This window comes from Drosophila sulfurigaster, chromosome 3 (assembly GCF_023558435.1).
Source record: "Drosophila sulfurigaster albostrigata strain 15112-1811.04 chromosome 3, ASM2355843v2, whole genome shotgun sequence".
Lineage (NCBI taxonomy): Eukaryota > Metazoa > Arthropoda > Insecta > Diptera > Drosophilidae > Drosophila > Drosophila sulfurigaster.
The window spans coordinates 32,847,189-32,863,598 of record NC_084883.1 but is presented as its reverse complement, the minus strand read 5'-3'; the positions used below and the strand labels follow the sequence as shown (position 1 = coordinate 32,863,598).

Below are 16,410 nucleotides of genomic sequence, written 5' to 3'. Positions count from 1 at the left end.
CGATCACAGACTCTTCAAATAGTGCTCACTTTTTATAGATATCCACATGATGTATGTAAGTGTATAATTAGTATCGTTTTTATTTTCATCGTTTCACAATCATCCACAAACGGGTATTTTTCGACTATTCTCGATTACAATATTACAAATATTGATTATAGTTTAGGCTAGAACAACAGAAGTACGGTTTCTTTAGACTCGACTAGTGCTGAAATTCGAAGTAGATCCTCGCTGCAGGTTCCGTGTACGTCCCGCTTTCTCTCTCTTCGTCTCTCTCTCCCAGTTTGTGTGTGTGGCAAGGACGAGACACGGAGCCGCACAGCGAAGGAAAACATGAATGCGCAAAGTAAGTTTTCTTGAGTTTTTATAATGTTTTTGTTTATATTTTCTTAGGGTGTAGTTTTCTTGTTGTTGTAATTGTTTTGTTTTTAGTTGATGTGGTTGTTGCTTCATCAACGCGCAGCGTTCGGGCAGTTTCCATTATTATTAATTAACGTTGATTTCGGCTTATAATAATTGCAATCTATTTTTTATTTGCTTGCCCCAATATCTATGATATAACTGCTGCTGCTCGTAGAACTGTTGCTTAGCTGTTTAACCCTGGAAGGTGGACATGAATTTGGTGACCACATCCTTCAGCTTGGCATCAGCAGCCTGGGAGATTTGACCCTCCTTGGCAATGGTATCCAGGAGACCCTGCTCGGTGGTCTTGATGTGCTGCAAGAATTCCTTCTCGAACTTGGTGATCTTGGCGGGATCCATCTTGTCCAAGTGACCGCGCACACCGCAGTAGATGACAGCAACCTGTTAAGTAGATGAAGATAGGGGATAATAGTGAATTCAATATGATATAAATATGCTGTAAATAGATTTACCTGATCCTCAATGGACATGGGCACATACTGTCCCTGCTTGAGCAGCTCAGTAAGGCGCACACCACGGTTCAGCAGCTGCTGGGTGGCGGCATCCAGATCGGAACCGAACTGGGCGAAGGCGGCGACCTCACGGTACTGGGCCAACTCCAGCTTCATGGAACCGGCGACCTGCTTCATGGCCTTGGTCTGGGCAGCGGAACCCACACGGGACACAGAGAGACCCACGTTGATGGCGGGACGGATACCCTTGTAGAACAACTCGGTTTCCAAGAAGATCTGACCGTCAGTGATCGAAATGACGTTGGTTGGAATGTAGGCGGACACATCACCGGCCTGGGTCTCAATCACGGGCAGGGCAGTCAATGAACCGCCACCCATGGCTGGGGACATCTTAGCGGCACGCTCCAACAGACGCGAATGCAGGTAGAACACATCACCGGGGTAGGCCTCACGACCTGGGGGACGACGCAGCAGCAGGGACATTTGACGGTAGGCGACAGCCTGTTTGGACAAATCATCGTAGATGATCAGGGCGTGCTTGCCCTTGTCGCGGAAGTATTCACCCATGGCGCAGCCAGAGTAGGGAGCCAAATACTGCAGGGGAGCGGCATCGGAGGCGGTGGCCGACACAATGACGGAGTAACCCATGGCACCGGAGTCGGTCAGACGCTTGACAATCTGGGCGACGGTGGAACGCTTCTGGCCAATAGCGACGTAGATGCAGTACAGTTTCTTCGACTCATCCTGACCCTCGTTGAAACGCTTCTGGTTGATGATGGTATCTATAGCCAGAGCGGTCTTACTGCAAGATAGAAAGTACCATATAGTTAAAAGCATCTACATATCGAAGGGATTTCACTTACCCAGTCTGTCTGTCACCAATGATCAACTCACGCTGACCACGACCGATGGGCACAAGAGAATCGACGGCCTTGATACCAGTCTGCATAGGCTCGCGCACAGACACACGGGGAATGATGCCGGGGGCCTTGATACCGACACGGAAACGATCCTTGGTGTTGATGGCGCCCTTGCCGTCAATGGCATTACCCAGAGCATCGACAACACGGCCGAGCAGCTCATCACCGACGGGAACGTCGACAATAGCGCCGGTACGCTTGACAATATCGCCCTGCTTGATCAGCTTGTCGTTACCGAAGACGACAACACCGACGTTGTCGGGCTCCAAATTGAGGGCCATGCCCTTGAGGCCCGAGGAGAATTCCACCATCTCATCGGCTTGGATGTTGTTCAAGCCATAGACACGAGCAATACCGTCACCAATGCTGAGCACACGGCCAGTTTCCTCCAAATCGGCCTTGGGTGCAACGCCCAGGATTCTCTCCTCCAGAATGTTGGAGATCTCCGCGCTGCGCTGTGTGCTGGCAACATGGAACTTACGGGCAGCGAGAGTAGCAGCTGGGTACGCAGCCTTGCAGGCAACCTGTGTGTTGGAATTCAATTTAATATTGAATCAAATATTTATGTGTCTCTCAATCGTGTTCAACTTATGTAAGGAGCAAGAAGAGTGCGGCGGGACAAGAATTGAATAACCACATGAGCGGCACAGCTGCTGTCTCGCTCTCGCACATTAATATTGGCCAGGCCGGCCAGCAAATACAACAATAGATTGTAAATAATAAAATTGCATTAAACTCTTTTTAAATTGTTAATGAAATTAAATGGAGTTCTTGCTACTATAATTTAGCTTACGCATCATTTAACGGTTTTTCCCTTTCGATTTGCAACATTGATTTTCACACACACATAACCTCAAAAGCTGGGCATTGCCAACGAGCAGCGGCTGCTGCTGCAGTTAGATGACAAAAATTATGTAACCATTGACAACAGAATTATTTGCTTGAAAATTACACTTCAATTTAAAATTTAAGAACATTTGTGAAATGTTAAATACCAGCGCATCATTTACTTTTGGACAATTGTTATGTAATTATTTTTGGGGTCGCAGATTTTTCTGCTGCATTGCGTAACATACAAAAAATGTAAGAACTTTTTGCCAATAATTCACTTGGAAACTGGCGAAAATGAAGCAGCTGGTGGTTGTAAGTGTAATCCAGTTGGATTAAACATTGTTGGGTTAAAGTTCAACTATTTAAATATTGCCAATTGGGTTTGATTATCTTATATGGGGAGAGGTATTTTGTGATGTATAATTTTTTTCTTTACGCGTTTGTTTTGCACTTTATTTTTGCAACAATACCTGTGTGGCCGCCTTGGGCAAGTTGCGTGCGACCGACGACGCCAAGCGAGCAGAAATCATCGTTATTTTTTTTTATTTTTTAACTTTTAATATGCCGCAGAAATAATTAATTCCTACACCAACTCCTCTCCAGTCTCGTAGGTATTTTTCACAAAGATGGTTGCCGTTCGGCTCACGTTCGCTGCACGTCTGTGTGCCCAGCAGCCAGATCGCCTGAATATACTTTCACAATTGGTATTTTTTGTATTTTATATACCAAAAAGTATAGAAGGCGCGTGAAATGGTCGCACTGGTACAATAGAATTTACTGAAAGGTGTCAATGCAACCGTGATGTTCATAACAATATCGATTTGTGCAGTATATTTGGTATTTTTTCACATAGCTGGTCACACTAAGTTAAATTGTAACTCCTCATTTAACAGCGAACCGCCACTCCACTCTGCTCAACAGTTAACAGCTCAAAGCTAACGAAATGTTATTTGTGTAGAGATTTTGCCGTGATGCTACTACTGCTCGGATTGTTGCTCGGTGTTTTTGGGGGTCTTGGGGCTGGAAAGTGTACACGAGCACGAGCAGCGGAGAGCAGCATCCTGCGAAACTCTACACACACAAAGAGAGCGTGTCGTCGCCACACACACGACACTCCAGATGCTGTGTTAACGCCGCGGAATTTTTAGTACTAAACTGTAGAGGCATCCAAACACTTTGCCAGTTCATAGTCGGAGTCTGTGCGGTCCTGTGAACGCAGCGCGCGTTGATGAAACTGAAATGAGATGAAATGAAGTAAAATATAATAAAAATGTGTTGAGCATGTGGACTGGGTGAAACGGAGACGTGAACGAAGAAGAAAAACGCAGAAAAAAAGAAAAAAATTAAAAGTGGAATTTAAATCGTTTAATATGTGTGAAATCGCATTGAAAAGCGAGCGAAAAAGCAATGTGAAAAGCGAAAACTGAAAATCGCATTAATAAAGAGCCACGCAAAAAAAAAAGAAAGAAAAAAATCGAAAGAAAGAAAAAGTACCGCTTCAATTGCTGCTTTCGACAGTTATGAAAATCTCTGGAGAAACTTGAAATGCGATTACGGGCGAAAAATTTGCATTTGTATGTTGTGCGGAAAATTTCGGGTAAAACATAATTTATCATTGCATACTTTGCAGCTGGCCGCGGGCCGAGCAGCTGTTTTTCGGAGAGGGGGAAAATCGCAATCGGAATCGCAATCGATGCCAAATGATTGCCACGTGCTAATGGCATGCATGTCCCCGCATGTCCAAGCATGTCCGAGCATGTCGTATTGCAAGCTTATCACTCGCTTAATTATGCAAACAAAGCAGCAGCATCAGCCGCAGCAACAACAATAACAGCAACAAGACGTTGAACTAGCGTTGCCAATTATTCTCAAAAAAACGACAAAGGCAGCCAGACAACAAAGAGACAAAGCCACAATAGCAAATGGCAATTGGCAACTCAATCTCCAAAAATAAACGAAACGAGAAACTAACCAACAAAAAATAAATAAAATAAAAGAAAAGCGAAAATAGAAATATAAACGCTGTAAAGTGCACGAAAAAGAAGCTGGAAGTTATTTCGTTTGGTGGGGGGAGACAACAAACGTGTGTGCGCAAAATTTGTCATCAAGCGTCACAGCAGCAGCAGCAGCAGCAACAACAGCAACAACTACAACAACAAGAACAGCAGCAGCAGCAGCCCCCGCGCGCGCGTAGAACAAAAGAAAACGTAGCAACGTTCCAAGGCAGCATCCCAAAAACATACCAACACACAGACAGCACACACACACACATACACATACACGTACACTGAGAGACACTCACACAGACGCAGTCACGCGCACATTTCGAGGCGCATAAGCTTCGCACTTGACTTGAACATTAAACGTGTACGGCATGCTCCCCTCACTCCTCCTCACCATCACCCTCAACGAATGTGAAAGCAAGGCATGGTAATCGAGGCGTACTTTATACTGCTGCTGTTTGCGCTGCTGCCGAAGCGGCCGCCGCAGATTATCGCGGTCTGCATTGTGCGCCTGTGAAGAGCTCCCAAAAAAAACCAAAAAAAAAATACGAAAAAACGAAAATATTTGACAGCTGTCAGCGCGTTCGTTCTCTGCTTCTTCTCCTTCTGCTTCACCTTCTTCGCAGTCGCCGTCGCCATGTTGTTGTTGTGACGGTTCGGTTCGGTCGTTGCTCGCGCCTCCTGCTGCATATGTGTGTTGTATGTGTGATGCATGTGTGTGAGTGCGGCATAGTTTTTGTTTCACTTGAGAGCAAGGTCAGCCGTCATGCAAATTGAAAAGCGCCTAAGCAAAAGCAAAACAGAAGCTGCGAGCAGCAGCAAAAAACAACAACAACAACAGCAACAACTGCAAAAGCAAAAGCATCATCAGCAGCAGTAGCAGCAGCAATAGCATAAAAAACTGACGTCGTCGATTCGCCGTCGTCGCCGCACGCAGCGAAAATGTTTGAGAAATATGTCGCCACATATGTGCGCGTGTGTGAGCAAGTGAAATTAAAATTCCCGCATGCCTAATGAATTCTCTGCGAAATGTGCCAAGCAACAACAACAACAACGACAACAATAAGAACAACATTTGTGGCCCCCTTGTCATGTGTGTTGTGTTATGTGTAACGCTGACTTCCAAATGATGGACGCCGCATACTAAACAATGGCGTGCTAACCAGTGTGTAGCAACAACAACAATAACTACAACAACAACAACAGCAACAAGCTGAAAAGAAAGTGAAACCTGCAACGAGCTGGCAAAGCGAGGCAGAAACACACACAAAAAATAGAAATAGATTCGAAACGTCGCGTAAGCAAAACAAAAGATAACGAAAACGCAAACGCAAACGAGACACAAAGGAGCACATCCAGTGTTGGTTAAGTAATAACTGTGAGACAATTGGAATTGAAACGAATACCGTTAGGTGAGTATTAGCATAATCACGATAATTAAAGCAAATGAAATTCAAGCGAACTTCTATGAGATTTTTACTCTTAAAGGTCAATGAATTTTCTACTGAAATTGTTTAATAAATATTGTGGAATTTTAAAAACAAATTAATTATTGACGTCAGTACATCGAAACAATTTTTAGTTTGCATTTAAAATGCATTACATTTCTGTTAAAACTTATTGCGCTGCTGTGCAAAAAAGCTTTTAAAGCAAATTAATAATTAAAATAGTTTTTATTGGACGAGCCAGCGAATTATTTGAATATTACAAATTTGCATTTACATTCAAGCACTTATAATCCGAAACTATTCTGCCCCAAAAAGTATGCTTCCATTTGGAAAATACAATTTTCTGAGCAAACTGAGGGGGAAATGAAAATAACTAAAGCAAGAGTACAAAATGGGAATCTGCCTTTGCTGAAATAGAGAGAATATTTTTGATATACTTTGTTTGTTGTTATGAACATGATTTGAACCCGATTGGAAATATAGTCCCTGAGTGAATTTCGAATCAAATATAGTTTTGCTTGCCACAATTGTACTATGGAATTGAATGAAAAGTATAAGAAACAAAATATGCTCTTAATATTTCTTTGCTCTTATGTAAAGAAAAAGTTCTTTGTGTTCTGGATGTGTGTAAAAAAAATGTGCTGAAATTGATTTTCAATTCGAATACACTCATTTATGCAAATTATAAAGCAATTTGATTTTGCAATTGCGGTCGACCAATGCAAACTACACAACTTTTGTAATAAGTTGAATAAACATGACAGACGATGTTATAAATAAATATGTGTAGACTTATATATTACAAATGAAATCACTTCTCCGTCACTTCCAATTTGAGGAGAAGGTGGAGAAGAACTAGAGAGTGAGAGAGGAAAGGGACAAGAGACTTTTGTGGTGTGGGTGGAAAACCAATTAAAATTATTTGCCAGCCAGGCAAAGGGCAAAGGCGCTGCCGAATGGCAAATAAATAAACGTGGCTGTTCTGAACTGAAATAAAATGAAATGTAATGAAGAAATGTGAATGGCCACGCACAACAGACACACAGCAACACACACACACACACACACACACACACTAACACACACCCAAACACTTCCATAGAGACAGCAACATAACACAGACACTCCCCTCATCAACTGCCGCCCACTTTTGGCAGTGTCAGGCCCATCGTAAATAATGCGGAGCCTTAGAGAGGCGCCCATTTTCAAGCTTATGCTTTGACTGTGATTCTGATTCTGTTTCTCTTCTTGTTGTTGTTACTGTTGTTGTTGTTGTTATTGTTGTTGTTGCTGCTGTAGATGCTGCTGATTCTGGTCCTTGGAGCTCTCGTCCATTGCAGCGGCGCATAAAAATGTTAATTTATGTTGGTTGCGCCTCGCAGTTTGCATATATATGTATGTATATGTGTCTATATACAAGTTATATACATACATTTCTTCTCTTCTCTTTTTTTTGGGGCTGTTCATTTTCGAAAATGTTGTACACATAAAAAACAAGCAGCGGGAGCTAACTTTGAGGTGTCGCAAATCCCATACCCTAGAAAATATGTTAAGAGATGAGCTGACGTTCTTTTCAATTATATCTGATTACGAAAATATGAAAGATAAATTAATGAAATTAATGATTTTATTAAGTACAATAAATATTTATCATATATTTCATGTTTTATATTAATAATTTAATGACATAATTATAAAAGTTGTTCCGCAGCTTCGCTCGCAAATAAATATATTTATATTTTTTTCTTCTCATCAATTCTCAAATGTTCAAAACTCATTACAAAGCAAAATAATTTGAAAAAAAAACAAGTATATTTTTAGTTCAAACTTTAATGAGATGAAATTAGAAATTTCAGATTCATCCCAAAAGGAATGCCATGTTTTTTTTTTTTTAGCAAATTGTTGCAAAACTAAAAATTGTAGTTTAAGCAATCTGTCAGAAGTTGCGTAACCGATTTAAATTACTCTCTCTCTCTCTTTGTATGCTCGGGTTAGGGTATTCATAAAAATGAAATCAAATAAAATGAAGATTGCCAGCGTCATGCAGATAAAAACAGTTTTTGTTGGGCTTCTTTCATATTGTTTTTGGGATCGTTGCGGCGCTTTGGAACGTGACTGTGCCCCTAAATATGAAAAACAGTTGGCAGCAGCTCTCTCTTATTTCCATTTCGTGCTACTGCTGTTGCTAGCTAACAATTTTAAAGATGCTTTTTTATTGACTCTTATTTTGTTTTTGTGTGTGTTTTTTTCGTTATTTTTTGTTAGCCGACACTTTATTGTGAATGGTTTTTGTAATACTTTTCCTCTGCCATGAGGTAGGTCAAAGAGGTGCTAGGGAAGAGGAGAGAAAGAAGAGGGGAAAGGGGTGCGGTGGGGATTGCGCGCAATTAACAAGTTGGCGCTTTAAAATGGCATTTGGGCGAAAAGGATTCTCGATTCCTGGGGGAAAGATTGTGAGGCATGCGTGCGTGAACATTTAATTAAAGCAACTTATTAAGTATGCAAATTTCCGCAAATGATTAATTTGCATATTTATGAGACTAAAATGAGAGCCATAACAGCAACTACAGCAACAGCAACACGAACAATCTCTGACGGCGGCAACTGTCAATAATAATCAGGCGTGAGCGTGGGTTGAGCGTGTTTCTAGATCACTAAGGGAGTAGAGAAGGAGGGAAGGGAGGACGCTGTGCTGCTGCAGTATTATTACAGAACTGACTGACAGCCAACGACGGCGCTGTAATAACAATTTGAAATTGAAATTATGAATTTAAGATGACGCGCATGAGTTTTTTATGCCTCTTAACTGCAGCTTAAGAAGTTTACATTTCCAGAGCTAATTAGGCTAGAGCAAATGCCAAAAGGGGGGGAGTTGGACAAAACGCCAAAGCTGGGAAATGTTGAACTACGTTAGCCATGTTAAATCATGCACAGCACGCAGAAAGAGCCAGACAGAAAATGCTAATTGCGAGCGAGAGAAAAGCAAAGTTCGAGTTGTGTTGAAGGCTTGAACTTGAAAAACTTTCGCAATGGCCGAGGCAAATTAATAGTTCAGCTGACACATATCTATTTTAGCTAAGAAAATACGAAAGTAATTCAAAGCGGAAATAATTCTGAGCATAACAAATAGAGAAAGCCATATAAGTGAAAAAGAAAAAGTATGGTGAATAGAATTATAGCATAATTTGTTTATTAATTAGAATTATTACTATATTAACTATTAAATACTTTTATGAAAGAGTTTACATTTTATGACAGAAGAACTTAAAAGACTTAAGGACTATTTTCGAAGCGATAGAAAACAAAAATATCTAAACAGTGTGACCATTTATTGCTGAGGAAATCGATCGATGTAATATTGAATGAAAGAAAAATATCGATAATAAAAGTATAAAGAAGTAATATCGGTAAGAATTAGGAGTGCGAAAGAAAACTTAAAAAAAAACGAAAGAGTGAATGGGCGAAGAAAACAAAAAACAAAATTGAAATGAACACAATTGAATTGAATTGTCATAGAAATAAGCTTTAATAAACTCATTATATAATTAGAAGTTTATATAAAGTAGTTAAAAATTTGATGAAAGAGAAATGTATATTAAGTAGTTAATACTTTAATGAAAGAGATAAGATTGAAAAGATATGAAAAGACTTTGAATAAGAACTGTATTTGATTATTTCATTATCTGTAACTTAATTAATATTCGAATGTTGTAAGACACAAATCGATACGCTTTGCTAATTGTCTTTGCCAAAAGTTGCGTAATTACGCAATAAATGCAGTGAGAAACAATTTCTATAGCATACTTTTTGGGGTCATTAGCGCATTGAGCAAAATGCAATTGATTCACGCATCATTATTTGGCTGCCAGCCAAGTTATCGCTACTTCTCTTTTGCTCTCTCGCTCTCTCTCTTTCTATCTCTCTATTTATTGGTCTCTCTCGCTATTTCGATTTGCAGCTTGCGCCTTGCAGTCACTAATTAATCATATAGCAACCGCGACGAACGCACTTCGCTGGGTCCAATTAAGTGCATTTCTTCGTTTCGTGCTCGCAGGACTCTGTCTGCCTCTGTCTCGCTTACACTCTCTCTCTCTCTCTCTATCCTTCGCTCTGTCTGCTCACGTGCCCTTCTGTCCTTTGTCCCCTATATACGTGCTCCAATTAGCATCGCAGCAGAGACTGTGTCCAACTGGATTTTCCATTTGAAGCCACATTTCGGCAACGTGCTCGTATTGCGTGTCAATCAATGGCAACAGCAACATCAACAGCAATGGCATCAGCATCAGCAGCAGTAACTGTGACATTCTTTTGAAGCTTCAGCTTGCCGCTAATTCTTATTGCATGTCGCACTTGACAGGAGACACACACACACACACACATACACACACTCGCACACTCGCACACTCGCAGTTATTTAAGAGTTTTTCGTCAGTTTTCCATTTGCGTATTAAGCTGCTTACAAAGGCAAATGAAACGCAAACGATGTTGCAGACATTTGGTCTTTATAAATGACGGAAACCTGCCTTCCCTCTCATATATATATATTTATATATATACAGCTGTGAACTTTGAAATAGCAGTGCGACAGAATATATATTATATGTATGTATATAAAGCTGCGTATGTTTGTATTTGTATTTTGCTGCTGTTTGTCGTGCTGCTAATTGAAAGCGTCAAGTGTTGTGGCTGACTGGGAGGTGGTAGCTGAAAGACGTTGCCACACAGTTAGATTGCCTGCCACGTTGCCACATTTTGTTGCCGCATTTTGTGCCAGAGTCAACAGTTTTTAATTTGCCAAACAAACCGTATATAATTAATTAAAACTAAGCACAAGCGAGACGGCAAATCACAAATTAAAAAACGTAGCCTCTCGGTACAGTAGAGCCTCCCACTATTGTACTGCTACACTTTCGCTAAGGTCACGCATCGTTGTTGTCGTTGCTGTTGTTGTTGTTATTGTTGTTGTTGCTGTTTGTCTGCATTCATTTTGTTTTAATATGCAAAGTCAACAGCGTTCTGTGTCAGCCAAAGGGCAAAATCAACAAAACTATATACACAAGAGGCACAGCAAACTATGAGTGGGAGAACATAGAGGAGAAGGAGGAAAGGGGAGAGGGAAGCGAGTCTCGACTGCTGCCCAGTGGCCGCATTAGCAGTTGCTGTTCTGGCCATGTCAACTGGCCAAGCCAACTGAACTGAATCAGTCTAATAGAGCAGGGTGAGCACACACACACACGCACACACACACACTCACACACACGTATAGAAAAGCAGTCGCAGGCTCGAGAAAATTTGCATTGCCCTCAGTTGCTGTTATGCAGTGTCCCCAACTGCAGCTGCATTCCCACTCTTATCTCTCTCGCCCTTGGCCATTACCTAATTTGCCTGTGTGTGTGTGTGTGTGTGTGTGTGTGTGTGTGTGTGTGTGTGTGTGCAGCTGCAATTGGCATTTAATAGGCGCGTTGCGGGTTGCGTCACAACAGAGAGAGAGAGAGAGACACTTGCACACACTCGCACACTTCCACAACATGTTTGACAGACAGTTGATGACGTGAGCAAACATGTCGAGCATGTGTGTGTGTGTGCTGCAACACGTAACAGGTGCAAAATGCTGCAACATTTCTGGAGACACATTTCGGTGCAATTAGAATGCCGACGTCGATTGCAATTGCAATTGCTGCTGTTGCTGTTGCTGCTGCTGCTGTTGCATTGATGCCATTACACAGCTCGAAAGCTGCATTTGCCACTTCTCTGTCTCGTTTCGCTCTTTGAAATTGTTGCAATTGAACTCAGGACAGAACTATTTAAGCTCGATTAGAGCAGCACAATTTCCATACACTTTCATTTGCAAATATTAACCCAATCCTATGCTCAAGCTTAAGCACAAAGTGAGGCACTTGTTACTTCGAAGGAAAATTGCTGGAAAACTTTCTTTTTTTGGGTAAACACCATCAAAGCAGAAACTCGGGCAGCTTCACTTTTATTTTCACTTACGCACAGGTTAAAATTGACTGCTTCTCACTTTTGATTTGATTTCTTATCGATAATTATGTAGTATGTGCAGTTTATTGAAGCATAATTTAATATTGGCAATTAAGGGAGAACAAGTTTATAGTCAAATTTGTTTTAGGTGGATTAACTATTCCTAATTTAATTTGTAATTAAATGATGCACAAATTTCATGTGAATACGAAATGAAGCATATTTCATTCACTTCCTTCAAGTTTCATTTAATTCCCAGACAAAGTTGGAACATGGTCTTGAAAAACATAAGTCTAATTTTAATATTTGCTTAAATATATTACAAAGCCTTTTGATTAAGGTAACACTCATTAATGTTGTCCTCATGGTTGAGATTTGAGGTTTAATTAGATTTAAGTAAATAGAAATTAATTGCTCGCATAAATTATATTTTATTACTTGACATGGTGTAAAGAAATAATCATTAATTTCATTGATTTACTTCATTTTGCCTCAAGTTTAACCAATTTAAGAGATAAGTTCGGTGAATGAGGTTTAAATAAATCTAAATCAACAACTTGTATAGAAGTATAAATTTCATTTAAAAACATTTCCAAATATAATATTTTAAAAGCATTTTGCTTAAAGAAGGAAGGATGAAGATTTTCAGCTTTTTGCTTTTAGATAAAAGTAAATCAAAGTTTATATTTAAGGAAATATTCACAAAATTCATGAATGATATTTGATTTTTAGCGCAAAGGTAGAAATTTATGGCCTAATTAATTGTCTGTATTAAATTGAACTAATGAAATTGTAGCCTTATGATACATAAATTAAATTTGAGTAATTGCCTAATAAACTAGAAGCATTTTGGCTAAACTAATATTCATATTAATTAAGTTCATCGTTGAACAAATGTTTTAGAAGCTCTTTGCTTGAAGAAAAATTCATTTCGCTGATTAAGATAAAATATAATTTAATTTCGATACAAAGGGAACGTTTTGTTGTAGTTTAATGTTCCACAAATTTAATTTCAATACTCAATCAATAATTTTAATGCAAGATATTGTAATTGAACTAAAAGATCTGCATCAACTGAACCACTTATTTCAATATTCTTTTGACGCATTTAATGCAAATTACATTAAAAAAAAAAGAGAACAGAGACGAAAATGTAATTTAACGCAAAATTACTTGTGTGTATTTTGTGTGGATGTTGTGTGTGATTGAGTACACACACACAGCCATGCGTGTGTGTGTGTGTGTGTTTGTATAGTGTATGCGAGTGTGTCTGCCATTGACAGATTGCTGTCAATCAAGGGCAGGCGACGCGACGCGACGCCGTCGCCACAAAATGTTTGTCAGCGCATTTAAAGGTCTGCGTCAACGCCGCGCACAAACACATATTACCATACATTATACTCTTAGTATATCTGCATTATATATAGTATATGGAGAGATGTCTGCATAATGTCAGAGTATCATTTAAATTTTCAAATATATTTATGTGGGTGTATTTTTAATGCTAATGATAATATGTAAATATGTTTTTAATTGGTTTGTAATTATTATTGTTGCGGCCTGCATTCTCTAAACATTTGAGCCAATGCTTTTTGCTGTTTGTTTAATAATTAGTGCATTAAATGCGGCACTCATAATTGAATTGTATTGCAAACAAAATGCAAACCACACACACACAGCCGAAAAACACCTACGCAATCCTAATGATGGATTTGCTGACGGATTTTGTAGGCGGCATATAATATGTGTGAGAGTGTGTGTTAGCTGATGCATTGGATGTGGATGTGGATGCGGTGGCCACTTCAAAGCGAAAAACTGTATTAAATCTTTTATGGCTTCGATGGGATCATAATTAAAAAGCCGCAAAATGGCGAAATAAAAATGAAAATAATGATGGCGAACGAATGAACGTAAACGAAAAAAAACGTTGCCTACATTTGCGGGCACTTAACGCGTCACATTTGACATTTTCAATGGCTGTTTGTTGCGGCTATAAGAGTGTGCGTGTGTGAGAGACTGTGCAAGTGTGTGTGTGTGTGTGTTAGGTACATAAAATGCAAAAGCAAAAGCAGAAAGCGTAAAGCTGCGTAAAATTGAACTTTGGCATCAGTGTCGGTGTCGCTGTTGGTGTCGGTGTCGAAGTCGTTGTCGTTGTCGTTTGTCGCTGTGCTCGAGAGCAATCAAAACACGTGCGCTTAAAAGTTGGTCACGCTTCAGATGCAGATAAGCGTGGATACGAAGAAGGACTCTCCAGGCAGCTGCCTGCTGGCTGCCTGCCTGCCTGCCAGTCGCTTGGGTCCACTGCAATCACAATAAAAACCGCACGCATACGCACAATTTTCATTATAATAAAACGCCGCATAAATATCTAAATGAGCAATAAAAATGTTTTATGTGCAATGCGACGGAGCGCATAAAAGTGAAACACACACACATACATTCGCACACACACACACTCTCACATGTTTAGATGGCAACTGAGAGATACAGCTGTGATTGGCAGCCAGACGCAAAACGAAAAACTTGACCTGCCCTCGTCAGAATCACACTACACACACACACAGCCTGCTCTTCCTCTTCCTCTCCCTCTACTTCTACCGTCCTCTCACCCTCTTTCTCCCACTTCACTCCTGTTTGGTTTGCCTGTCAGTTGAAATGCGTTTTGTAATTCATATTTGCATGAGAATGCCAAAACGGCAAAGTGTCATAAACTTTTTTAAAAAACCGACAGCAGCAAGGTGGACGAGTGGGAGAGAGGAAGGGGGGAGGGGGGCATCGCAGCACATACCAAGTCAATTCACATGTCTAAAATTCATATTTAAAAGAGCAGCCGTCGTCTTTTCATTTGTCGGGTAGGAAGGATGACAACACAATAAAAACCGATATAAAAATGCCAGAAAAATATGCTTTTCCAATTGTGAAGAGTAACAAGTAAGGAAGCAACTGCGAAGTGTGCCCGACTGTGAAATACCAGCTACTCATTTTAATAAAAGCAAAGCCTTATTACCTTTAAAATATACCTAATAATGTATCACAAATATCGCAAAACAGTTTGGCATTCTTCATACGATATCCCAATTAATATAAAAAATATCGCAAAAATACTATCATATACCGAAGGTCATATTTGGCATATCGAAAAAAACCATAGAGGTTTAAATATTCCAGATTGTCAGCCAAAGCAGCTTAACCCCGATTGCAGTAGGCGTTATTTGCTATACAAACGATTAAAAAAAAAAAACTTCTACAATTTTTATCCCATCGCAATGTAAAGCGTGTTCTACAAATACAAACAAAATAAGACGCAAATATATTAAAATATAGCGACTTCTATATTTGGTATATTGATTTAGTAATACATTTAAAATAGACCATATAGTAATAAAATATACCAGATTGTCAGCCAAAGCAACAAAGACCCGTAGTAAGAAGGCGTTTTTTCCCATACAAATGTATTTCTTAAATCACTTTTTTATCCGATCGCAACCAAATTCTCAGGAATAAAAAATACTATAGTTATTATTGTCTTCACTAAATTTCCAGACACTAGCTTCAAAATTATGCTTGCCGATTTACTGGAGAGTAAGTGGGCGAACAGTGGGACATGTGGGATCAGATCAGATCAAGAATATAAATACTTTATAGATGGAGATGCCTCCTTCTGCCTGTTACATTCATTTCCTCTCGGCACAAAGTTGTAATACCCTTCTATCATATGGGTAGCGGGTATAACATATATATATTTTATTAAAATAAGTAAGAATACAGATGCGATAAGGTACATTGAGTTGATGATGTTGAGTTCGAGTTGCAGCTCATCAGCAAAGTGGGAATCAATGACTTGAAATAATTATTATAAAGTTGCTGCGGTTAATAACAGTTTATGCCCGATAAAGCGCATACAAGATGCATATCGTTTTGGTAATGCGTTCGATAATGTATTTAATTAATGTATCTTTTTTTTTTGCACATTAAAATATATTAATATCTCCGGCTGTAAGGCTTCGATGGTGCTTAAAGCAAGCCAAAAATGAACTGCAGTGTGTGTCTCGTATGTATGCATAAATAATGAAGTATTTATACCAATAACTTGTATACATATTTATAACGTAAACACAGTCAGTATATATATGTATGTATATATCTGGCTGTATATAGAATGTCAATATCATTTGCAATTTTTGCATATTTCTGTTTGCGACGGCGTTTAAATTAAGCTGAGAGAGTAAATTGCCGGACGAGTTGATTAATGCATTTTACAGGTGGCAGCAACAGCTGCACATTCAGCCACAGCCGAAGCAGGCAGCAGATTACTTAATGACAGCAGCCGAAAGGACGGGGTGGAGGGACA

The 16,410-nt window shown here is 39.7% G+C and overlaps 2 protein-coding genes across 7 annotated transcripts in view; one reads left to right on the top strand and one right to left on the bottom strand.

Annotated features, from left to right (window-relative positions):
* Positions 1 to 56: 56 nt before the first annotated feature.
* Positions 57 to 3,283, bottom strand: LOC133840744 (ATP synthase subunit alpha, mitochondrial). Its single transcript, XM_062272783.1, has 4 exons — positions 3,097 to 3,283; positions 1,739 to 2,319; positions 876 to 1,677; positions 57 to 804 (listed from the first exon to the last, which is right to left on the bottom strand). The coding sequence occupies exons 1-4, from the start codon at positions 3,154 to 3,156 to the stop codon at positions 595 to 597; spliced, it is 1,653 nt and encodes a 550-aa protein (XP_062128767.1). The 5' UTR covers positions 3,157 to 3,283; the 3' UTR covers positions 57 to 594.
* A 1,548-nt stretch (positions 3,284 to 4,831) lies between these two features.
* Positions 4,832 to 16,410, top strand: part of LOC133840740 (cyclic nucleotide-gated cation channel beta-3) — an 83,332-nt gene continuing 71,753 nt past the window's right edge. For all 6 annotated transcript variants that reach the window (XM_062272779.1, XM_062272778.1, XM_062272776.1 and 3 more), the window contains exon 1: positions 4,832 to 6,041. The gene's annotated coding sequence lies outside the window, so the exon portion shown is untranslated. The remainder of the gene's footprint in view (positions 6,042 to 16,410) is intronic.

What these genes read in the sequence shown, in the direction of transcription:
- LOC133840744 (XM_062272783.1), bottom strand. Translation starts at nt 3,156, where the DNA reads ATGATTTCTGCTCGCTTGGCGTCGTCGGTCGCACGCAACTTGCCCAAG. An exon ending in ATTGGTGACAGACAGACTGG is followed by an intron (nt 1,678 to 1,738) that starts GTAAGTGAAATC and finishes TCTATCTTGCAG; the next exon opens with TAAGACCGCTCTGGCTATAG. An exon ending in CCATGTCCATTGAGGATCAG is followed by an intron (nt 805 to 875) that starts GTAAATCTATTT and finishes TCTACTTAACAG; the next exon opens with GTTGCTGTCATCTACTGCGG.